General features: G+C 42.3%; 2 protein-coding genes across 3 annotated transcripts; one reads left to right on the forward strand and one right to left on the reverse strand.

Annotated features, from left to right (window-relative positions):
* Positions 1 to 104: 104 nt before the first annotated feature.
* On the forward strand, positions 105 to 25,725 carry EIF2AK1 (eukaryotic translation initiation factor 2 alpha kinase 1). Of its 2 annotated transcripts, none has more exons than XM_080981068.1 (15): positions 105 to 503; positions 3,361 to 3,519; positions 4,880 to 5,016; positions 7,631 to 7,662; positions 8,954 to 9,053; positions 11,240 to 11,320; positions 12,157 to 12,254; positions 12,744 to 12,807; positions 13,476 to 13,757; positions 14,642 to 14,750; positions 15,611 to 15,717; positions 22,383 to 22,503; positions 22,594 to 22,673; positions 23,269 to 23,502; positions 25,523 to 25,725. In XM_080981068.1, the coding sequence occupies exons 1-15, from the start codon at positions 365 to 367 to the stop codon at positions 25,649 to 25,651; spliced, it is 1,872 nt and encodes a 623-aa protein (XP_080837194.1). In that variant the 5' UTR covers positions 105 to 364; the 3' UTR covers positions 25,652 to 25,725. The 2 variants fall into 2 exon arrangements, with proteins under 2 accessions (XP_080837194.1, XP_080837193.1); XM_080981067.1 differs by having other exon boundaries at positions 106 to 503; positions 12,744 to 12,803; positions 13,469 to 13,757.
* Positions 16,634 to 20,772, reverse strand: ANKRD61 (ankyrin repeat domain 61). The gene is made up of 3 exons (XM_080981198.1): positions 20,414 to 20,772; positions 18,561 to 18,631; positions 16,634 to 17,641 (listed from the first exon to the last, which is right to left on the reverse strand). The coding sequence occupies exons 1-3, from the start codon at positions 20,567 to 20,569 to the stop codon at positions 16,753 to 16,755; spliced, it is 1,116 nt and encodes a 371-aa protein (XP_080837324.1). The 5' UTR covers positions 20,570 to 20,772; the 3' UTR covers positions 16,634 to 16,752.
* Positions 25,726 to 25,878: the final 153 nt, after the last annotated feature.

Below are 25,878 nucleotides of genomic sequence, written 5' to 3' on the forward strand. Positions count from 1 at the left end.
AAAACCGATGGCGGCTTCCTTCCGAGTAAACACGCCTGGCAGCATCGGGCTGTGCTCTGTGGCTGCCATCCTAGTACCCCACCCCCTTACCTGGGCATTATTATGGGGCCTCAGTGCGCGACTTGCACACTGAGGAGACCCGTCCGGGCTCGCCCTCTTTCGCTCGAGAGCGGCCGCGCTTTTTTCCTGTCCCCGGGCAGAGCCAGGGGGCGCCGGCGGGGCGGCCGAGCTTGCCTGTCAGGAGACTCCGGCCTAGCGAGGGAGGCCGGGCTCCGTCCCCGCCTTCTTTCCCTCAGCGCGCCGCGCGTTCAGGCCCTCCAAGCTGGGGGTGGGAAGAAGGGCCTCTGCTGGGAGCAGAGCAGCCATGTGGCGAGAGGACGGCGCCGGCTCCTCCGGCCAGCGGCGACGGTGGCCGTGGCGGGTTGAGGAGGCTTCGCCGACGCCTCCCGCAGCCATCGCGTTCCCAGAGGACAGCGACGAAGGGACGGAGCTGCCCTTCGACGGTGCGTTACCGAAGGGGGTGCAAATACAGTGGTACCTCGGGTTGCAGACGCTTCAGGTTACAGACTCCGCTAACCCAGAAATATTACCTCGGGTTAAGGACTTTGCTTCAGGATGAGAACAGAAATCGCATGGCGGCGGCGCGGCAGCAGCGGGAGGCCCCATTAGTTAAAGTGGTACCTCAGGTTAAGAACAGTTTCAGGTTAAGAACAGACCTCCAGAACGAATTAAGTTCTTAACCCGAGGTACCACTGTAATGGTTTCGAGAGGGAAGGAAGCGCGGTGGGGGGGGGAGGACTCCCCTCTTGCACGGTAGGGGGAAAACGTGTGCAAGCTGAGCCCCGTCATGCTAGCCCTACTCAAGAGTAGACCCGTTGAAATGACGGGGCACGGCTTGCCTCGGGGTCCGTGGACTTCGCTGTGGCTGCTCTGCGTTGGGTGCAACGCTTAGGAGAGGTTAAGTTCCCAGCTGAGGGCGGTAGGACCTCCTGTAGCTCGCTATGGTGTCTCCTCAGAAGTAAGGACTAGTGGGACTTGCTCCCAGGTAAGTGCTGCAGATTGTGGCGCCATTATTATTATTATTATTATTATTATTTATATATTGTGCTAGAGAGAACAAAAAAGAGAGAGGCAGATCTCTGCCTCAAGGGACAGTATAAAATTTGACACAAGGGAGCCAACCTATGGGGAAGGAGGGAGAGAGAGAGCCTAATAATTATACTCCATAAAGGGCAATTTGCCTTTCAAGACCCATAATAATAACATCTAATTGGTGGTGTGAATTCCTTTTTTGTCAACTTCCGTTGGCAATAGAAGCTTAGGCTGTGTATACACTGTACTTTTAAAGCACATTTCCCCATTGCGGGGGGGGGGGGGGATAATGGGAACTGTAGTTTACTCCCCCTCACAGAGCTACAATTTCCAGCACTGCTAACAAACCATAGTTCCCAGGTTTCTTAGCGGGGCCGTGTGTTGTAAATTGTATGGTGTGCACATAACCTTGGGCTGCAATGCTTCTCCAACTTAGCTGGGAGTAAGCGCCATCAAATTCAATAGGACTTCAGAGTTGACATGCTTAGGATCCTGTTGTTACTGGCCTGTCTCAGTGCATGTGTGCTTGGAAGTAACTCCACACTGAAATTCACAGGACTTGCCATCAAGCAAAGGTGAAAGGGAAGGTTTATGTCACAATAAACTCAGATCACAAGTGGTAAAGCGTTTACTGAGCCACGTCACTTTGGACAAGGGCTTTATCTATTTAAAAACTACTCTGCTGGAAAATGTGCCAATATCCACCCACCCTACCTGAAAGGGATCAGGTTTAAAAACAACACATGAATTTTCCGTATGTATAAATTCCGTCAATATTTGTGTTTGCTTTGGGATAAGGCTTGGTTAACGAGGCTTTAGAATAATTAATGGATAGAATAGAATAGATTCTACTGCTTTGCACTGCAGGAAAACAGTGGGCAAGGAAGGGGGATTATTTGTGCCCTCACAGGAGAGTAGCTGCTGGAATTATTTTAACGGCATGGAAGACAATAATATACCGAGAGTTATGCAACTAAAACAATCTAGCAGGGACTGTACATGTCATAACATGCAGGAGACATCCAGATCATAGGGCTTTTGAATCATTGTAGTTTTACTGCTCTCACTGTTTCTGGTTAAACAACATATTTTGACATAGTCTCCTGCCTGCCCTTGGATTGAGTTCCACCCCCCAGCCCCGTTTCAGAAATGTTAACCTTATAAACCAAGAATGGGGTAGCTGTGGCCTACCAGATTTTGTCGGACCACAATTTCCATAATCCCTGACCATTGGCCTTGCTGGCTGGGGCTGATGAGAATTGGGAGCTCAATAGCATCTTGAGAATCATAGGGTGTCCCCCCCCCCCCTTAGTTAGAGAAGCTGGATTATTTAACAGTTTTTGTGCTAGGAATGGAAGAATATTCATGACTGAAGAGTTACGTAGTTACATCATTCTTCTTCACCTTGAGGCAGAGTTAGGGGGCAGTTTCATCATTCCTACTGATCTGTCTTGTGACTTTCTCTTTAGGGCCTCTGGGTACTCTATAATTGCATCAGCTGCCCTTTTTAGTATACTGATGCAAACATGTCCTTTATCATTCCAAACTTAAGCTAACTTAAAAGCAGCCTCCTTATATGTTCTGCATCCTGGGATGGGATGGCATCAGGCCAGGGGAGGTGGGGAAAGGCCCACCCACTTGTCTCTATGGCAACAGTCTTTTTGGGCATGTAAATGTCAGTTCTTAACAGACCAGCTAAGGTCATTGCCTTTCAAAGAAAATGGTCTGACCGGTTCAACAGCTTCTTCTAGATTCTAAACCTCACTTGATGCAGAATCACAGGCCTGGAAGGGACATGTGGATATCATCCAGACTAAACTTCCACCAACTCATAAGAATAGTTTGTTTTTAATGATATTATTTCATCAAATGTTACATCGCTTGATTGTTAAAAAAACACACCTTAAAGGCATTTGCATATCAGTCTGCTAGATGGAACTATCCCTACCCCATGTGCTGTTCAGGAGGAGGTTTTTCCAACAACTCCAGAGCCAAATTCAGGGAGGGCAGCAGGGGGTGAAAGCCCTGTTGCACCGTGGAAACCCTTGCGCAGGGCTTCTGCAGATGGAATTTGTTGGGTTAGTCCTGCCTTTTATCTGGGAAATATGTGGTCCTCTCAATAACACTGTAAAACATTCCAGCTTTTATATTTCTTAGAATATTACATAAATTGCCATTTAATTCCACAGTGTTTTCAACTGCTCATGAGCAAATGTGCTGGTCAGCAAGCCTGCCTTTCAGCTTTCATTTTTGCCTGGTCTATTTCAGATTCTGATTGGCCTGCAGAACTTCAAGGTGCAAATGGTTCTCAAAAGTTAATGAACATTACAACTTCATTTGCGAACCAGCTCCTGCTCGTTTCACTGCTAGAGCATCTTTGCCATGTGTATGCACAAGATCCAGCACGTTCAAGACGTTTGTTTCAATGTTAGTAAGAGCTTGACTTACTTTTGCATGGTAGAGTGGTGGTTGTCAGTTCCAGCAGCTGAAGAATTGCATTATTTTGTCTGAATTTATTATATTATATAAATATATTAAATAAGAATGTAAATAATAATAATTTGAGCACATTAAGGTTGCAGTCCTATAACCCTAATCCTACAAGTACTTCAAGGGTCGTAAACCTCATTGAACACATCGGGTCTTACTTCCAAATAAACATCAATAAGCTTTCAGCTCACCATACATCTCTACCGGTGGTGCACCTCAACTTATCTGAATTTCAACTTAATCTTTAACTATTCTGTTGTGTTGTTATTATCTTTGCTCCATCAAGTAGGAAAGTAAACAATTTTAGCTGCCAGTTCAAAGTCTTAGATCGCTTAACCAGTTCAAAGTTCTCAAGTTGCTCTTGAAATGGACGTATTATAAAAAAAAAATCAGCCATAGTAGTTCATTTAGTTCACATTGGGACAGCTCAGTTGGTAGAGCATGACTCTTAATCTCAGGGTTTTGGGTTTGAGCCCCACGTTGGGCAAAAGATTCCTGCATTGTAGGGGGTTAGACTAGATGACCCTTGTGGTCCCTTCCAACTCTAAAAGTCTATGATTCTATGAAGGCTGAATTTTATGTGTCATTTTGAATGTAAAAGCTAACCCAGAGCTTAATGCTAGAGGTATAACAGCAGCATGTTAACATGCACAAGTGGATACCTGACATGGTGTAAGGTATCAATAAAACACTATAGCAATTTAAAAATACCATTAACATCCCAAAGAATAACTACAAAATGCACAGCATTTATTAAATACAGAAATGCATATATTAAATACGGACAGGCACACATTTCCATGCCACCCACATTTCCACCCACCCACAAACCACCTGCTATTCAGACTGATTATTAGATCTTGTTTGATTTGGGTGGGGCAGGAGGGGTTTTTCTTTGAGATAATCAACCTCCTGGAAGCTCCACCCATGGTTACATTTGAACAACAAGAGTGTTCAGAGAGGAATGCTGAAACTCACCACAGTCCAAGAGTGGCATTAAAATACAAACAAACAAAAAACCCTCCACAACTTTTGAATTGGGGCGGTTTTTGGAGAGCTTTTATTTTAAAAGTGTATTCTAATACTAAATTATAAAATGCTGGTTCCATAATTTGGCTGAAACATTTTTTGTTGTGTCAAAATATTTCAGATTGCAAAGATCATTTCCTTGTAGGTAGCATCAGCTGTCAGTGCAACTTAAGCAAAGCTAGGCCATAAGCAGTTTTTAATAGTTTGAATGTTGTGTAAAGTTCAAATGTTTGATTTCTTTTCAAATATTTCCCCTCCTTTTGTACAGTACTGTGTAAGACATTTACTGGAATGCACTTGCTATCTGATTTTGCTGTCCGTGAAGAATTCAGTAGTTTGCGCCTGCAGCATAATCGAGCCATTACTGAATTGATGAAAGCAGCCAACCAACAAATACTCAATGAAGTAAGCTTACTTCAAACTTTCTCTGCTTCTCAGTTCCCATGACTAGCATATAAAGTACATGGGGAAGAGTATAGGACTTCAGTTCTTTGGTTTCTTTTTGTGATGCTTATGCAGACCAGAGAATTCTACTCCAGCGCTCTCCTCTTTGCTCATACTCCTTTACATGGGCATGGGCTACATTATCTTTTAATGTATGTATAGATACTTTATAAGTGTTTAATAATAATCTGGCGATCACATCATTAGGAGCATGGTGAGGTTGGTGTAGCAAGATCTATTCTTCTCCGTGTGTCAACAAATCTTTTTTTTAAAGGACTATAGTGTTTCATGGAAGGATAACAATATATTGCAGCCTGTTTGGTCAGTGTGTTAGAGCATGGGTTGTGCTAACTATGGTTTAGCATCTAAACCAGGGTTTGAGCCTAAAAAACCCCATACCGCAGTTCAGCACAGTTTGTCTGCTTTTATTTTCCCTATTACTGATCCCAAACAGCATTTTTAAAATTTAGATATCATGCCAAACCATAGTTTCTGGTCTAGTATGGACATATGTTAAAGTACTTGCCAGGAGTTCACAAATTTGGTTAAGGATCTGAGTGACACACTGACATATACCGTAAATTTCGCTCCATAACACGCAGATTTTTCCTCCTAGAAAGTGAGGGGAAATGTCTGTGCGTGTTATGGAGCGAATGCCTACAGATGGCGGGGGAATCTGCTGCAGTCGTGAGCAGTCCGTGGCTCGCTTTGAAACAGCTAGCGGAGCCGGGGAGGAGGGAGAGAAGCAGAGCGGGAGTTGGCTGCTTTAAAACAACCCCTGCTCTCTGTCCCTGCCTGCAGTTTTCTGATGTCCGATTTTGGATTAGCCACTGTAGGGGCTGTGTGTGTGTGTGTGCGTGTGTGTGCTTGAGCTATCGTTCTCCTCCTCCTGCTTCCCCTTCACTCTCCCTGCGCCCCTGCGACTTTAGAATCGACACGCTGTGTGTCTGTGTGTGAGGGCTCCTTCTCCTCTTGCTTCCCTTTCACTCTCCCTGCGACGTTAGAATCCACACTCTGTGTGTCTGTGTGTGTGTGTGAGGGCTCCTTCTCCTCTTGCTTCCCCTTCACTCTCCCTGCGACTTTAGAATCCACACTCTGTGTGTCTGTGTGTGTGTGAGGGCTCCTTCTCCTCTTGCTTCCCCTTCACTCTCCCTGCGACGTTAGAATCCACACTCTGTGTGTGTGTGAGGGCTCCTTCTCCTCTTGCTTCCCCTTCACTCTCCCTGCGACTTTAGAATCCACACTCTGTGTGTGTGTGAGGGCTCCTTCTCCTCTTGCTTCCCCTTCACTCTCCCTGCGACTTTAGAATTGACACTCTGTGTCTCTCTGTGTGTGTGAGGGCTCCTTCTCCTCTTGCTTCCCATTCACTCTCCCTGCGACTTTAGAATCCACACTCTGTGTGTCTCTCTGTGTGTGATTTGCTTCCCATTCACTCTCCCTGCGACTTTAGAATCCACACTGTGTGTCTCTCTGTGTGTGAGGGCTCCTTTTCCTCTTGCTTCCCATTCACTCTCCCAGCGCCCCTGCGACTTTAGAATTGACACTCTGTGTGTCTGTGTGTGTGTGAGGGATCGTTCTCCTTCTCTTGCTTCCCATTCACTCCCCCAGCGCCCCTGCGACTTCCAGCGCCCTGCAACTTTAGGGCCAGTTCTCTCTCTCTCTGTGTGTGTGTGTGTGTTTTGACCTCACTGTGCTTGTTGGGGGAGAGTGTTGGTCGCACTTTTTCTTGATTTGTCTCAGAGTGGTTACTATCGTGGTTTCCTTGCTGGGGAGGAGGGAGAGACGCAGAGCCTGCTTGTTCTAAAGGAGCAAAGCCGGAGAGGAGCCTCTCCTGCATTATTAGCAGCATCCTTCTCCACCCCCCCCACGTGTGCTCCTTGTCCCTTGAGTGCTTTTCCTTCCCTCCCCACTTAAAACGTGGTTACAAAGCACGGATCCACATGGATCCTCAGGATTTTTGCACTGGGTCACCCCAAATTCACCATCAGATCACATAGCATGTCCATGGCTACAGCCTGCACAAAAAACACACACGCACCCACTGTTTCATGGGGCCGCAATGGCGCAAAAACGTGGTTACAAAGCATGGACCCACATGGATCCTCAGGATTTTTGCATTGGGCTACCCCAAACTCACCGTCAGATCACATGTCTGTGGCCACAGCATGAACCACAAAAATCATACATCCACTGTTTTGTTTAGAATATTTTTTTCTTGTTTTCCTCCTCTAAAAACTACGTGCGTGTTATGGCCAGGTGCGTGTTATAGAGCGAAAAATACGGTAAACAGTGGCAGCCAAATGTGTCCCTACACGTCACAGAACAGTCAAAGTCTTTCTTCTAGTGTGCCATTGCACAACTGTTGGCTCAGGCTGATCGGAGCTGGAAGACACCAAATTAGCAAAGGCTGTCGTAGCAGCCAAATTTCAAGTTAGAAAAGTAAAGAATTTTGCTTTACCTCTGCCAAGAAAGTCTGCAGGAAATCCATAAGAAAGTTAAAATAAATTAATACATCCTTCAAAGAAACTGCTGCTGCAGCCCCTCCTCATGGTGTATGTGTTTTTTATTTTTGTAGGAGTTCGGGAAGAGTGATTCTTACACAAACAGGTATGTGTTCAAAGTGCTTCAACGAATGTTTAAAATTGCTTGTTGGGCAATTATTAACTCCAAAGTAAGTTTCACTGAGCTCAGTGGGGCTTACTTCTCAGTAAATGTGTTCATTTACTCTCTCTGCCAGAGTCCTCAGTATTACAAATATAAAATGTTGATTATTAGAAGTGTTTAAAAAAAATCAAAACAGGAGATTCGATATTGAAAGTGGAAGTTTGAAAACACTATCTAGAGTTTCCCATGAAACTCTAGGATTGTTGGAACTGTGCTTTTGAGAACCAACTGGAATTATGAAACCATGAAAGCATGGTTTGATCCTCCCCTGTTCTTGCTTACACTGGTATTTTTCATCAAAAATAGGTGGATTGTACCATAGTTAGGAAACCTGACCAATCCTGCAGGACTTGCTTGTTTTCTGCCCAAGTGTTCACTACAATCAGCCGTCCCCCAGCTCAGTGCTCTCCAAATATTTCAAACTAATACTTCCTCTATCCCTAACCATGCTGGCTGGATCTGATGAGAGTTGTGGTCCACAACATCTGGAGGGAACCAGCTTGGTTAAGGCTGGTCTGACAACTATGACAAATCCTTTCTTTTTTTAAAAAAAGAATGTGTATAAAAAGGTGTCTGAGAATAGCAAATTATGTCACTATGGATTTGAGTGATAGAGATTTATGTTCCTTCAGTGTCACAAAATTTGTCTAGATGGAGAAGGAACCTTAAAATTAATACAGTGGTACCTCGGGTTAAGTACTTAATTCCTTTCGGAGGTCCTTTCTTAACTTGAAACTGTTCTTAACCTGAAGCACCACTTTAACTAATGGGGCCTACTGCTGCGCCGCCGGAGCACGATTTCTGTTCTCATCCTAAAGCAAAGTTCTTAACCTGAAGCACTATTTCTGGGTTAGCGGAGTCTGTAACCTGAAGCGTATGTAACCTGAAGCGTATGTAACCTGAGGTACCACTATATATAGTAGCATCACTCCATATTTTTGTAGTACCTTATATATTCATCTTTGAGTCAGAACTACATGTCACATGAAGTTGATTAATATCTTCTAACATTTTTTATAAATGAAAAGTAGCCTTGGACAGTGCGACTGACAGCATGGCAGGACAGGAAAGTACTTAAACTACTTAAATCCTACCATTTTAATGCTAAAAATGCATGCCCCCCGTTGATTTCCTGCCCATGAAGGAAAGTTATATTGTTGGTGAGTCTAATACCTTTTTATTTGTGATGTATTTTGTTGCTACAACCAGTGATGCCCATCTTTTTAAAAACTAGGGAAAATGAAATTATCTTTGAAGCACAGACTTCTCGCTATATCAATGAATTTGATGAGATTACAAGGCTAGGAAAAGGAGGGTACGGCACTGTATACAAGGTATTCTTTATTTTTTGTTTTAACAACTTTGTAGTAACGGTTTATATTACTGGGTAAGCTTCCATAATAAGAAATACTCAGAGAGAAGGGAGTCCAAGATGGATGGGAGTTTTCTAAAGCAGAGGTTCTCCTGTTTATTAGAGCTTAATTGGACTAAAATACTGGCGCTTGCTAGAAGAGATGAGATCACAAACTGTGGAACAAACCAACTGTAAGGACTTTAAGGTTTGAACTCATTTGGTGCAAATGACAGTGGGGTGGGGAGGGGAGCCTACGGTTTCTTTATTTAAAGTTTTCTTCTCTACATTTATGATTCGGCAACCCTCCTCTGAATGTTAGTTCAAATTATATTTGTACAAGCGAGGATGGAAAAAATTGGATTATAAATATGGAATATAACATCAAACAGAACTGTGTGTGTAAAAAAAAGGAAAAAGGGAGGGAAACTCTATTTTGCAAAAGGTTTACGATGGAAACTTAGAGATGACTTTCCCCCATCCTTTATTATCTGCAAAGTGAACTAAATAACGCTAAGAGGACTTGGAATTTAATTTAATTGGAAGTATAATTGTCCATATATCTTAAGCTGGAAGGAAGAATGAAAGGAGTCTGTGAGCTGCTAAGGAACTGATAAGGTTCTTTATCTGCAGTTTGACAGACCACTCTTCTTCCCAGGCTGAGAGGAAAAATTGTGACAACAGTTTATTTACTGGGTCAGAGTGACTTTTGCAGCTGTTGTTAAAGTTCTCGGTGCAAAACAATGAAGCACGGGATAGAGCGATGGAGAAATTTCTGGAACAACAATGGGATATCAGCTCCGCCCAAGGCAGGGGTTGGCAATGTGCGGCCCATGGACTGGATGCGGCCCACGAAGACCGTTTTACTGGCCCACGAGCCACCCCTGAACAGAGCCGCCTGCTCGGCGAGTCCCCCGCGCGCTGTGCTAAACCGGCGCAGGGACTTGCTGAGCGGCACCGGAAATTGCGTCTGCGCACAGGCAGATACTGGAAATTGTGTCTGCGCATGTCCAGATGCCAAAAATTGCTTCTGCGCAGGTGCAATTTTTGGCGTCTGGGCATGCACAGAAGCAATTTCTGGCGCTGCGGACCTGCGCAGATATGATTTCTGGCATTGCACTGCGCCAGTCTGGCCCACAGATGATCTCCTTGGGAGTGATCCGGCCCATGGCTGGTAAACCTTGCCGACCCCTGCCCCAAGGCATGATGGATAACAGCAACAATTGGGGGAAAGAAAGACATAACATCTTACTAGGACAAGAAGAAACACCACGGACAGAATAATTGCCACACACAGGAAAAACAAGGATATAGTTTGAGTTCCTCACTTGCAGTTTTATAAATCATTTAATGTGTCAACACGAATAGAAGTTATTAATATTGCAGTTGTTGTATAAGGGATTATTATTATGACTGGAATGTAATTGAAACTAATGAGATTTTGGAACGCAGAAAAAAAGAAAAGAACGAAACCATCAAATCTAGTATGCGGAGGACCACTTTAACTAAATTATATAATTCGGTATTGAATGGTTGGTATTAATTACTGTATTGTAAATCAGTATTGTTATAATGAGGTTATTATTGGACTGTAATTGGAAACTAATAAAAATTATTACAAAAATGGTAATAGAAGAAAGGGGAAATCACAAAGGATAAGTATACATGAGTAGCCAACAGACACAAGGTAAAGGTCAGGTAGCTGATAAACCTCTGCTCTTGCTGACCCTAGTTTTAAGCTGCAACTACCTATTAATCTTTCCCTCTGCCTGAACTGGGTGGTCTATATGTGTACATGGGGAACACTGTTCAATACTATTTTCTTTTTTTAAAAACAAACTTTTTTGAAAATTTTAAAAACCATTACCAAGCATAAAGCATTGTATTCCAGGACAAATGCATGTACAGATGTTAAGTCTTGTGTGCAGTTGTCTACATGGCATTAAAACAGGGTTGGGAAATCTTTTACATTACAGTGTAAGCTCATACCCACAGTTCATGCTTTAATCTAAAGCATTAAGGTAATTTCTCCATAGTGGCTGCTGGGACTGAGACGGAAGGGAGTTTACTGCACAATTGTTAATGTTGTGAGTGACCAGATAAAAGAATGTTGCATGCCAGTTGTCGTTTGACCATCTCTGAGCTAAACTCTGCTGTATCTGCCTTCAGGTCCGAAACAAGCTAGACGGTCAGTTCTATGCAATTAAGAAAATTCTTATCAAGAAGGCTACCAAAATAGATTGTATGAAGGTATGCACTTATTTTACATCTGTTCATGTGTTTTGTTTGGCCTGTGGAAATTCATGACTCAGTGTAATTGGTTTCAAGATCTGATATTTAATGTTAAAGGAAAGGGATTATGCCAGGATAGTGAAAGGAAAAGAAAAGACAGAAAAGGAAAAATTCTGTCGCTGTATAATTCTAATGATTCTGTAATCAGCTACTGTTTATGTAGATGAACAATGGTCCACAAGATACAGAATTTAGGTGATCTATCTATCTATCTATCTATCTATCCATCTATTGTAACATCTGGAGGGCCGCAGTTCCCCATCCCTGCTCTAAAAGCAAATGGTATAAGAATGGATCATAGCTAGCCTTCTCAGTGCAGGTTAAATTTAGCCACTTAACCCAGTATTCTCTGCTTTTGACTGGCAGCACTTCTGCAGAGCTCAGGCTGAGGTCTTTCCTGTTACTTTCTGCCCAATCCTTAACTGACTTTTGCTAGTATCTGAAAGGCTTAAATAAGAGTGCAAAGTCCTCTCCTTGCAGAATACTTTGCAGACAACTAATGAAGCTGCTAACAGCTGGATGATTTAGTACTGTGGTTCCCAAACATCTGCCTGGAGATGCTGAGGACTGAACCTGGAGCCTTCTGCATGCTAATACTGTGCTGTACCACTGACTTAGGACCCCTTACTACAAGAATAGCACCCTTTGGGGTTTTTTTTTGGGGGGGGGGATATAAGAATGAAGTGCACCTTCAGTTTTATTTCAGGAAAAGTGTTCCTCAGTTCTCAAAATTCTGGTAAACAATGGCTTACCAATGATAAGAACAGGACGCATTCCCTCTTGTTTTTTTGTAGGTGTTGCGGGAAGTTAAAGTGTTGGCTGGGTTGCAGCACCCTAATATTGTGGGATATCACACTGCTTGGATGGAACATGTTCAACCAGCAAGCCCAAAAGGAGAGTACAACATTAGTTTTGTGGCTTCTATCTGTCAACATGACACATCATACATCCTAAACTGGCTGTTGTTGCCCAGAGAAATATTTTGGGATCATAATAAACAGCTTTCTGAAATTTCCCCAGTCCCTAGTATGGCATTAAAAAAAAAAGACAGCTCTGGTGCGGGAAAGGTTAAAACAAAAGCAATAGCTATATTGTAGCACAACTCCATGGTGTATCAATTTTGGGAAAGCCGTGTACTGTTCTGGTCACTCCATAAATGATCTGAAGATATAAAAATTGTGTGTGGGGTTGTCTTTTTATAGGTTTTGCATTCATAAATATAGTATCTGGTCTTACTTAATATAATAATTTGTTCTTATTAACTATTGAAATTTTAAACCACCTACATGTTCATTTTACTAAAAGGTAAAATTTTACTATAATCCAATGGTACACTCGGTCTGTCTTTGTAAAATGTTGTGTTTCTCTTCATCCAACTTGTAGGTGAGACAACTTTGAATTTACTGTCCCTCAAAATGTCTTCTGGGCAGAGAAGTTCTGAGTATGTATCCTATGTATCAGTAAGAACAATCTCTTTTGGTCTTTTTCAAATAAAAGCCAAAAATATAGCAGAATGTTGACTTAACGTATAGCAAGGATCTTTTCTTAAACCACGTAATATAAAAATATATATTTACCTTTGCTATTCCTTTTGTCAGATTGAAAAACAGTACTGCTTCACCTTGTTCTTGATTGCTGAAAAATGTTTCCATGAATAGTTATTTTAAAACTTGCTGGAGGGGAGAGTAGAGGTTTTCTATTTAATGGTCCCTGTGAAATCCTACATATGAGTCTGTGCATATAGAAGCCACAGACCACTTCTAGAGCCCAAGCATGGAAAAGGCTGCATGTTTGGTAGGCACAAGATTGACATTTTGCAGCTAGCGATTCCATTCCTACCTGTTGAGAGCTGCTGTTTGCTCCTCCAGTCTGCCATGCCCTGCTGCACACTACTCCATTCTCCTTCCCACCCCCAGCTGTCAGGAGACTTCCTGGAGAAGGGTGGTCTGATGCAGAAGAGTGAGAGGTGACAGCAGGCCCTGTTAATTACGCTATGTTAACCTTGCTAACCAATGCAAACTCTGGCACAGCGTTTGAGGAACAGCAGTAGCAGGCATTTTCTCTCCTGCTCACAGTTCTTTGTCTCCCTCCTTACATTTCTTGCAGAGATCAGTACAGCATTCAGGATATGGAAGACAGCAGTTCCATTGTCTTTGCTGAATCTTCCGATGGCAGAGACCGTAAAGGAAATAAAATAGATGCATGTGCGCTACCTGTTGAATTGCCCGAGAGCAGCTGCATGAATAACACAGTCGATGGATCAAGAGATAATGAAAATCATCCATCAATTGTATCTCCTTGCAATCCTGCTAGCCTTGGCAGTGTTAGTACAAATGATTCTTGCGCTGATGAAGAATACTCCCAGAAGGGGATATCTGTGCGGCATCAGTGTCAGGTAAATGCGGGTTCCTCTTAAACATACTTAGTTACCCCTTGACACATGTGGACAATAATCTTCAGCAACTGTGCAGCATTAATCCAAAACCTAGCTATATTTCTAGAGATGGCTCTTGCGCTTGTTTGACTGTTTTTATTTATAATATTTTAAAGCTGCTCTTTCATATAAAATATCGCAAAGTGATATGCAACCTTAAAAAAAAAGTGCTGCAATAAAAACATCAAACGTGTCAATGGAAGCTGGTTGGCAAGGAATCTCAAGTTCAAAAGATCTGTCTGAATAATACTGTTTTCTGAAGGTGTCTGAAAGTGAGCAGGGATGACTTCTGCCTAACCTCTACCAGCAAGGAGTTCCACACAATAGGACCTGCCAAACCACAGGGACATGTTGCAACACCAGAAGTGTCCCATTGGAAGACCTGTTATTTATTAAAATGTTTATAGACTGCCTTTTATTATTGAGGTGGCATACAGGATTAAATAAACGTTGATATATCTGATGAATTTTGCTTTCCGATGCTACGATTGGCAGCTTCTTTCTTTGGGCTGCCTTCTTCTTGGTTTACTTTATTCTGTTTGTAAACATGTCCCATCTGACTTAATTCTTGAATATGCACATTCTAGTTTTATATTTACTTTTTTTTAAATCTTTTCCTACTCTTGGGAGCTGAAAAGGGGTGGAAATGAATGCACATTTTCACCTAAAATGTAACAGCCCTGGTGCTCCACTCCTCAGGATGGAAAGACTGGGGGAAATGGATGGATGAATGAATAAAATCTTACTTTTAAAAATGTTTTGGAAGTTGTACGTGACCTGATAAAGTGGTGTGTGGGTGCATGTGTATGTATAACACACTTAAATGTTTGTATTTTTCTTCCCAGATAGAGTATCACCTTATGCTTCACATACAGATGCAGCTGTGTGAAATTTCATTGTGGGACTGGATTGCTGACAGAAACAAAGTATGTTTGAAAACAGAGGATGCTTCTAGTAAGTTTTGTTTTTGAAGATAGAGTGGTGGGGGAGATTAAATGTTAACGTGATTTCCTGCCTTTAAGATAGACTTAAAATATAAATAAATATTCTTCTCTGGGCAGCTGTAAAAAGTGCTTCCCGTATTTGCCTGTTGTTTTTTAAGCTGATTTCCATAACAATAAAGGCAATGAATCTTAGTCTGCATTTGAAAGCGGCAAATGTTTTCTTCCTTATTTGTAAATCCTAAAGCCAGGTTTCCAAAAAGCTATTTTCCATGGGCGGGTGCTCCTGCTCAACCCTCATGATCCTTCTTCCTGTCTAGCTGGGATGCGGAGAAGAGAATTCTCATCTTTGTACTGCTGTGGTTTTGCCTCATCTGCACACACCACAACCGAAGAAAATCCCCATTGAAAGGAATGGCTTTTCACGTTGCACTCTGGAGTTTTGGAGCTGGCAGCAGAGGGACAGAGAGAGGGGCTTCATCTGCCAGCTCCAAGACTCAAGCACTATATGAGCTGCACAGAGAACTTGGGAGAGCGGAAATGGTCAGTAGCAAGTTGCCACCACAAGTGTGTGGGCCCCTGCTTATAGTTGCAGCTGCTTATTATTGCATGCAGGAGGTCAAGAGTTCAATCTCTGGCATTAGCAGGTAGGGCTGGGGAAGACCCTTTGCCTGGAATATTGGAGAGCTGCTACCTGTCAGAGCTAGATGGACCATTGTTCTAGTTCTGCTTTCCCCAATCCAATATCCTCCAGATGTTTTGGCCTATTCCTATGGCAGATGCTGTATTTTCATATTAACTTCTTTGTTAAAATAGTTGGACGTATTATGCTGTCATTTATAAAATACTTCACTCCCCACTCCTTTTTTAAAGGTCCTTATCACCATGTGGACAACCAGTGGACATTAAAGATCTTCCAAGAACTGCTTGAAGGAGTGTATTATATCCACAGTATGGGAGTCATGCACCGGGACATTAAAGTAAGTAAAATTCTCACTCGGAGCTTGGAATTGTGGAGGAGGTGGGGATTATCTCTGCAGCTGGGGCACAGTTGGTACAATTTCTGGGCCCAATTTTAACCTTTAAAGCCCTAAACAGCTTGTCATGAGGCTCCCCAAAAGACCGACTTCTCCCATATGTGGCCACCTGAACCTTAAGGTCTCTCCAGAGGCACTGCTCCAGGTGCCCCCACTGGAAAAAAGGTGGGTAGCTACCAGGGAGAGGGCCTTCTTGGTGGTTGCCATCCTGGTTATGGAACAACTACACCAGTAAAGCTCACCTACTGTGTTCTTTGTGGTCTTTTCAGTGCCAGGTGAGACAGTTTGTGCACCAAGGTGTGGTCCTCCAGAAGTTGTTGGGACTCCAGCTCCCATCATCCCAGGCTGTAATGAAACCACTATCTCTTGAACTGACCGACCTCACAGGGTTATTGTGAGGATCACATTGTTTGTGTAGTGGGGAGAAACAAATACACTATCTTGAGCTTCTTTGAGGAAAGGCAGTATAGCGATGATGACAAGAATGAGGAGAAAGCAGAAGAAGGAAGTAGAGGGAGGAAGGAGGAGGAGGAGGAGGTGGAGGAAGAAGTAATAATGGACAATAAAGCTGAGATGCCTATAGCCCTGACCTGGTGAATTCTTTTGCATTTGTGGTTTCATTCCGAGCTTTGGGAGCTGATTCCATTGCATCAAGGGAGCTATTGTTATGATAACCAGAATCTTAAAAATGACCAAGAAACCCTGCCATACAAGTGGAACTTTTTGTATGTAGAAATCCACTCCCATTATTCTTACAAATCTTTTACCCTAACAGACTGGTTTAAGTGGACGTTATTCAAATAACACTCGAGAGAATTAGTAATGCTTCAGAAGATAAAGCCAAATTCAAGTTTCTCACTAGTTTTTCTTCAAATTTTATTTAATGTAAACAAGGAAGCTTATTTTTGAAAGCTTTGCGGGGCCCTTTTTCTGCTCTTCTTGTCTGATAGCGTTCCAAAATGTGTGTTGCACAGTAAATCAAAAATAATTTATTTTTGAAGCATAGGAGAACTCTTGATTGATGTATATGGAATGCCACAAGCTGGTTGGAATCACTCCTTTTAGCCAGAATTTCATGTTACCTCGATATACTTTCCTGATGTTGAATTTGCAAATATCCTGCAAAGACAAGACCTCTGAAGACACTCTCAGGAGCATATCTTTCAGCAGTCCACAGCATGAATGGCTGAGTGCTTTGGGTAAACGGCCTTCCCTGTTTGTTAATTTCAAAGGATATGATAAGCTTAGCAATCTCTTCAGTACGTCTCCCTGCCTTAGATTGGTCTCTTTTTCAAGAAATAGGAAAAGTGCAGACTCCTCTTCCTGCGTTAAAGCGTTAACATCTGCGTCATTATCAAGCAAGAGGTTTATTATATCTCTTCTGCCACTTCGGCAAGCGCTGTGAATAACTTCTTGCCCTTCCCAGTCTTTCATGTGTACATCTGCTCCATTGCACAGCAGTAGCTTAACACACTTATCACCTGCTGCTAAGACTATGCCAGCCTTGCAGGCTGAAGACCAGACAGCAAAGTGGAGCGGAGTTTCTTTGGTATCTGGAGTTGCGAGATTGGCGTTCGCTCCACAGAGGAGTAGCATGGTAATTGCCTGCTGGTCAAGGATTTCAGAAGCTAGGTGAAGAGCAGTTTGGCCTAACCTATCCCTGTCATTTATATTGGCTCCATTCTTCAGCAGGTGTATTAGAGTTTGATGATATCTGTTGGCTACAGCTAAATGTAGAAGGCTGTGGCCATGGTAAATGATTGCGTCAGAATTCACCTGGAAGTCTTCCTCTGGTTTGACATGAGGGTAGTTTTCTTCATTGCACTGTGCAATTCTCTGATGCATGTTCAAGGGGCATCCTGCAGTTCTGTATTTGGGAAGTGATATAATAGGTGGTAAGATTCCATACAATTCCTCTTCCATCAGCCACCACCCTTATTAACCGCTGGGTGGTTTTCTCTAAAGAATTTGTCCAGTATTACCCTTCAACAATCAAGCAAAAACTATATTTCTTATCGTTTCTTCTTTCTTCTAGACCATAAAGTCAGTGTTGCCCAACCTTTATCAGTACATGTTGTTTGGGTATGAGGATGCAAAAAGTATGATAAGGCACATATCATGGATCATCTTAGATTAGCGGCAACCACAGAGTTGAACCTGAAGGTTTGGCTACTAAAGGTTTGCTTCCCTCTGCTACTGTCCTCCCTAGCACCACGGCCCGCTGGATTCCCAACTGCAAGGTGCCTTGCTTTATAAAGCAAAGCCCCTTAATTTAAAGGAGTGGAGATTGTGCCACACACAGGAGATTCTTTGTCCTTGTGTTGGCCTTCAAAGGACTTGGGGGTCCACTAGTCAACTCCAAATGAGGTGGTGCCGTTCTAATGCATATGATAGGTTTTCCATATGCAGTTCCCACCCCTTGGTGTGACCCTTAATCTACTGAGCCGGGGGAGCGTGTGGCATTACTAGCACAATGCTGGAAAGGCATACAAGAGTGTAAGCTTGACTCTTAGCAGTGGGCAGGGCTGGTGTTAGGAACTGGCAGCTGTGGGCGCCTGCAGAGGGCTGGCAGAAGCCTGGAGGCCATGGTCTCTTTGGTGTAGGACGTTCCAGAGAAATTATACAATTTGGCTTTTCTTGGCATGACCCAACCAAACCTGGCTAACGTCTCATTACTTTTCTGGACTTGCTGCTGAATAGCTTTGGCCAAGCATATAGGGTTTTCTTCTGCCCACCAAAGGATTCCCAGATCTCTTATCTAACTATAATATATAGTTAAACATTACCTTATTTCAGGAGGTTCAATTTGAAAGGTACTTTTCATATATCTTCCAAGCGGCTTCCTCCCCAACTTTTGCTGCCATATTGGTTCCGGGGGTGGGGGGGAGGAGAGAGATCCAGAATAGGTATCGAAGTTTATCTGATAACCCTTTTATGCATGTTTGAAGTACAACTAAGGGTTTTTATTAGCCCTATCAGAAGGGCTTATATCAGATTGCATTTATGATGCACGTGGCCCCATATACAACTGCCATAAAACCTGCCTTTCCACTCTGATTTGAAAGGGTGCGTGCTTCTATAGAGTACCATATACAATGACTAAAATTTTCTGGAAGAAAAGCTACACATATTTTGCATGCATGGAAAACTGTTCAGTTGTTGTTTAGTCGTTTAGTTGTGTCCGACTCTTCGTGACCCCATGGACCAGAGCATGCCAGGCACTCCTGTCTTCCACTGCCTCCCGCAGTTTGGTCAGACTCATGTTTGTATCTTACAGAAGTGCCTAGTTTTTGAGGTGCTTTTATAAATGTGTAATTATTTAAAAAGTTGGCCAGTTTTATAAGAAGTGCGTAATATTTATTCTCAAATCTTATTTTACATTCAACATGTAGCCCCATGCTGTAAACTGAAAAAAGTCCACTAATTCAGTAAGTGTGCTTAGACCTGCAATCTTACTGCAGTTCTACTCAATGGGGCTTAGTAAGTTTTGGAATTCCTGGGTTGTTGAACATAATGGGGCTTACTTCTAATTAGACATGTAAAAGACTGTTATCAACCAGCCTGTTCTTTTAGGTATTGGTACCAAAATACGGTGACTTTTTCAGAAATCAGAGGAACACCTTAACTAATCAAAGGCATTAATATTCTGTTTGGTATTAATATAGAATCTGTGTCCGGCTTCTGTATAAATATTGCCTGTTGAACTTTATATATGAAGGTCTTATAGTATCCAGACACTGTTGTCTTTTAGAATATAAGGAGAATAGCAAAAACAAAGTTCTGTCATATAACCTTAAAATTCTATAGCTTATAAAAATACCATTGACTTACTATTGACTTAAAACTTGGCATACATGAACTACCTGCTGAGGTCTACAAAAAGTGCCCAATTTCCAACTGACCTGATAAAAACTGCCACAGCCACAGCAAGTTAAAAAGTGATGAAAATTCCCCCCACGGGTATTAAGAAATCTCAAATTCTTTGGTAATTTTGGTGAAAATTACTGATGTACTTTCTTCAGGCTTGCTGCAGAACACATACTTTCATTGGTTAGGTGAAGTTCTAGTCAGCCGTTTAAAGGTTGTTCAGGTTTTCCTGCCCCATTAAAATATATTAAAAACAAATACTATCAAAATAGTGTCAGGCATGACAGAAAACAAAATGGAAACTAAAATTTTGCCAGGAGAACAATTTTTGCAGAGGGAGTCACCTAGTGGCTTATATGTAGAATGCCTGTCCCTTTACTTATGAAATATAAATGTGTGTACAGCAGTTAGGTGAGGTTTTTTTTGGCTCTGTGGACACACTTGGAAACCTAAGAAACAGTCATGGGGACCATATGTTCCATATGATCACGTGCACCCAGTTTGCCATGGATGGCATGCGTCCCACCCAACACTGAACCTTCTCTCACAAATCACCCTGTCCCAGGAAAAGTGAATGGAGGCCAAGTTGTAAGCAAGCACGGTTTGTGATATTGCATCATTGCTGATCATCAAGCATGTCTGTTAAGGCATCAGCCTTGGCTTCCAATTTCCTGAGTTTATGGAGCCTGAACGAGCGTGAGGTAGTTTAACTCTGATCTTAAACGGGGAAGATTCTTGATAATGGAACAGTAAGTTTTAGACATATGATTACCCGGAAAATAGTTGGTTCGTGGACCAAGAGGTAATACATTAAACTTTGAAGTGTAGCCCCATCGTTGTCCATTACAGAGTCAAATAGCATTTTCTGCCTTTCATCTAATTCATGGGGTGGTTTCTTCCCATAGGAACCTCTAATCAGATTGCCCATGTTTACCAAGAGAAAATGTGTAGCTGAGAACCCTTAGTTTGGAGGAAATGCAAAGGAATCTTGAGCCATCGTTCCTTTGTGATTATGCACAATGCCTGGTTCTAGAACCAGCCAGACGATACCATGGCTCTCCTGTGTGGGCAGAGGGAGGGCTGAGCTTAGTTCCTAAAGAAGCTGTGCAAGAAACGGAGGGTTTGCGCAGCAGAAGTATATGTATTGCCTTTTTGTACTGTTTACCTGTTTTGAAACAAAATTTTAAAAAATTCCTTCCAGTAGCACTTTAGAGACCAACTAAGTTTGTTATTGGTATGAGCTTTCGTGTGCATGCACACTTCTTCAGATACACTGAAACAGAAGTCACCAGACCCATATATATAGTGGGGAGGGGTATTACTCAGAAGGGTGATGGGAATGGGTGATTGGCTGATAGGTGTGGTAAACCTGTTGACAACTGTTAACTGGTCTTACAGGAAAAAGCAAGGAGTGAGATGGCTAAAAATAGCTTTATCATGTATAATGAGATAAGAATCCAATGTCTCTATTCAGACCGGGTCTCTCCATGGTTTTAAGTTCGGTAATAAGTTGCAATTCAGCAACTTCTCTTTACAGTCTATTTCTGAAATTCTTTTGTAATAAGACAGCTACTTTGAGATCTTGTATAGAATGTCCTGGGAGATTGAAGTGTTCTCCTACTGGTTTCTCTGTCTTGTGATTCCTGATATCAGATTTATGTCCATTTATCCTTTGGCGTAGGGTTTGGCCTGTTTCTCCAGTATAGAGGGCTGAAGGGCACTGTTGGCATTTGATGGCGTACAGAATGTTAGAAGATGAGCCATTAAATAGTCCTGAGATGGTATGTTTGATATTGTTGGGGCAGTAATGGTATTGTCCAGGTGTATGTGGCAGCAAAGTTGGCATCTGGGTTTATTTCAGGCTTTGGTACCAGTGTCCATGTTAAGTCTGGTTGTTGTATTATTGTGGGTGAGGAGGAGTTTAAGTTTGGGTGGCTGTCTGTAGGCAATGAAAGGTCTTCCTCCCAGAGCTTGAGAAAAAGAAATGTTATTGTCTAAAAGAGGTTGTAGATCTCTGATGATGCGTTGAATTGTTTTAACTTGTTTACCTGTTTGTCGATCCTGGCCTACATCTGCATGGAATTGTTATTTCATCTGTCAGTCACTTTATACAAAAGTAAAAATTCTCAAAGCAAATGAACAAGATAAAATGCAACGAATTTAAAACCGTAAAGATGTAAAACAAATAGTGAACAATGCAAAATAAACCTACCCACCCTACTAAAAGATTAGCACCATGTAGAAAGCTTAAATACCAAAGGTCCGAGAGCCCCCCCCCAAGCCTTGTGTCTAAATGTAGTGATGGCACACGATGTGTTTCCCTTGGGAGTACATGCCACAGACCAACCACCCAGCACTGAAAAGGCCCGTTCTCATGTGGCTGTTGGAGTAACTGGACATGAGGAGTTAATTTCCTTCAAGAGCGTAAACCACCCCATGGATGAGCTTGTCACAGGTGCAGGGTCAGCCAAGCCAGTTGCTATGGTAACTGCCCAGTGCCTCAGCTATATCTTTGATAAATGTATGTCAGCTCAGTAGTCTGTCCGTCCCTTTGCTGCCAACTCATCTCTAGAGGCAGACCAAAAACAAAGGCAGATGAGAAGCTTGGACTCTGCGTCAAGTGCAGCTTAGTTCTTAAATTAAATGTAACTAATGAATGAGTGAGAAATGCAAGATTTCATGCATAAAATATTCAAATTTTGTGAAATATATAACCAGCTTACATTACCCTGTTTTCACAGCCCAGAAATATCTTTCTACAAGGACCTGACCACCATGTGAAAATAGGAGATTTTGGGCTGGCCTGTAGAGATATTATACAAGAAGATACAACCCAGTTGCTAAATGCAAATAAGATAAATGGTAATTTCAAAGCAGTTTGGCCTTTACTTAAAAATTGGCAGTGTGGTATCCTAAGAATTAATTCTAAATTTTGTCTTTTTTGTTGCATAGATCTAATACATACTTCTGGGGTGGGTACTTGCCTGTATGCCTCACCTGAACAGCTACAAGGCTCTCACTATGACTTCAAGGTACAGCCACTCAACCCCCAATTATTTCTTTATTTATTTTAAAACTTTACCTCTGTTGTGATAATTGGTCATACATGTTCAAAAGCATTATTGATGGGTGTCAACAAAAGCAAACTGATGGACAGGAGCTGGAGCAAAGTCAATCAGTTCAAAAAGAAGGCACTAGAGCCATGTGGTGTAATATTCAAAATGGAAACTGCTAAATGCAAAAAGTAAAAATAGAGTGTTCTATTTGTGATGATGAGAGGGAACAGAACAGCTGCAAACAATTATTTATGCCCACAGATGAGGTAAAAATGGACCGTGCATGTCAAGTGGCCTGATTTTATGGTGGACAAAAATATAATGGCACTCCAATGTTTGTTTGAAATTTCATGGCTTATTAAGTATGGTTGCATGAAAATTACCAGCTCCTGTTTTTTAAAAGGCGTTTGTTTCTGGGCAAGCTTCTTGAAACATTAGAAGGTTCTTTCCTGATATTTTTACAGCTGTATCACTGAATGTGGTTTTAGGCCATTTGTAATGCATTCATAATTTCTCTTAAGACGTAATTATTTTGTGTGCTAATGCTCATATTTCTCTTTTCTGCCAATAGTCAGATATGTACAGCTTAGGTGTGATCCTGTTAGAACTCTTCCATCCATTTGGAACAGAAATGGAAAGAACTGAAGTTTTGATGGGCTTAAGAAATGGCAACATCCCCCTCTCCTTTAGCAGGAAATGGCCTATACAAACTAAATACATTAAGCTGCTTACCAGTTCGGTATCATCGCACAGACCAACTGCGGGTCAACTTCTTGAAAGTGAACTCTTCCATAATTCAGCAAATGTAAGTTTTTACTATATATTGGCTTTGTAAAAGAAGGCCCCTTCTGATTCTACATTCCGTGATATGAGGGAGACTTCTGCAGGGTGAGCTTCATTCTTCGAGATAGGATTTACTTGCTGTTTGGATCAGGCTAAAGGCTCACCTGCTCCAGCTTTCTGTCCCACAACTAATCATATTCCTATGAGAGTCCTGGAAGCACTTTCCCCAGGTTACCAGCATTTTGTTATTCAGAGGTATACTGCCTCCAACTGCAGAGGTGGAACAAGCTGCCCAGAATGGATGGGGAGGGTATAAATAATAAAATTATTGTTTTTGTGGTTGTTATTGTTATTAATATTAACATTATCCTCCTTGAATTTGCCCCTCTCTCTTTTAAAGCCATCCTAGTTGGTGGCCATCTCTCCATCTTGTAGCAGTGTGAAGTACTTTGTGAGCCCCTCTCATCCCGCTCCCTTTTCTGGCCACTTCCAGGTTGCAGCTGTGTGCGTACACACAGTTGCTTGTAAATTGGCTGTTGCCTTACCTTGGTTCTCAAATTTAATCCGTTCTGGGAGTTTGTTCGACTCCCGAAACTGTTTGAAAACCAAAGTGCGGCTTCCAGTTGGCTGCAGGTGCTTCCTGCATTCATTCGGAAGCTGTGGAAGCCTTGTCGGACATTGGGCTTCCAAAAAACGTTTGCAAACTGGAACACTTCTGGGTTTGTGAGGTTCAGGAGATGATTTCTTCGACAACTAAGCCATTTGGGAACCAAGGTACCACTGTATTGCAAAAAAGAAATTGTGCAGGCCATTCAAAACTGCTCCTAGCAAGGTTAACATTTAAGGAAGGTAGATAATTATTTCCTGATGTTCCTACACAAAAGGATAAAACGTACTATACAATGGTACCTCTTGATGCGAATGGGATCCGTTCCAGAGCCCCGTTCGCATCCAGAAGCAAATGCAACCCACGTCCGCGCGTTGAGATTCAACGCTTCCGTGCTTGACGTAATTTTGAGCGTCTGCGCATGTGTGAGCAGTGAAACCCGTAAGTAACGCGCTCCATTACTTCCGGGTCGCCACAGAACACAACCCGAAAATATTCATCCCGAAGCTACTTCAACCCGAGGTATGACTGTATAGCCAGCGTTGACTTTAAAAAAAATTAGTTTTTTATGTAAAATGGCAGTTTTATGGTGTTAAAATCCTGTGTCATTTTAGTCATAGTACAGTGGACCCTCGGGTTATGTTACCTTCTGGTTCTATTGTGCCGCACGTGCAGAAGTGGTACCTCTTCTTACGAAATTTTTGGGGTGTGCACAGACCCCTGGAACGAATTTAATTCGTATCTGGAGGGTCCACTGTTTAAGGAGATTCCTTAAACCCCTTCTCACTCACAAAGAACATGGATTTGTTTAATAAATCACAATTTGGACTGAAATGATTTTGTTTTACTACCTTACAGTATTCTTGGTTTATTTCTCTGAGCATTAGTAGTTTTGAGACTTACTGGCGCTGTGGTCTAAAGGACCAAGCCTTTTGGGCTTGCTGATTGGAAGGTCAGCGGTTCAAATCCACAGGAAGGGGTGAGCTCCTGTTGCTCTGTCCCAGCTCCTGCCAACCTAGCAGTTTGAAAGCATACCACTGCAGGCGGATAGATACTGCTGTGGCAGGAAGGTAAACGGAGTTTCTGTGTGGTCTGGTACTCATCACGGTGTCCCGTTGTGCCAGTAGTTTAGTCATGCTGGCCACATGACCCGGAAAGCATTCTGCGGACAAATGCTGGTTCTCTCAGCCTGAAGTGAGATGAGTGCTGCATCCCATAGTCACCTTTGACTGGACAACTCCCACCATCTGTTGGCCATGCTGGTTAGATCTAATGGAAACTGCAGTCCCCAATATCTAGAGTTACCAAGCTGGAGAAGGCTGTATTAGCATTGTGACTACTGCTGGGAACTACATTCATTTTCAATAAAATTGTAATGGCATTACCTTTGCACATTGTTCAAATACCATACTTGTGTCTCCTGTTTCATTTTTAGGTTATTTACAATCTTCAGCAGAAAGTGATGCAACAAGAAGAAGAAATTAAGTTGCTTAAAGAAAAAATCAAGCTATTGCAAGAGAAAGATGAGACAGACAGAATTCAGCAACTTGGCTCTCCTGTTTAAGTAGAAAAACAAAACCAAGTATTTATATCATGTTATGCAAGATACACTGTTTTTATATAAAATTGCTTAAAGCAGCTTGTCGTATGTAGTTTGCCATTGTCAGAAAGAAGAAATGCAGACATAGGCATCATGTACATAAATGAATGGGTTGACAGTACAGTGGTACCTCTGGTTACAAACTTAATTCGTTCCCGAGGTCTGTTCTTATCCTGAAACCGTTCTTAACT

This window comes from Podarcis pityusensis (assembly GCF_964106645.2).
Source record: "Podarcis pityusensis genome assembly, chromosome: 14".
NCBI classification, from domain to species: Eukaryota; Metazoa; Chordata; class Lepidosauria; order Squamata; family Lacertidae; genus Podarcis; species Podarcis pityusensis.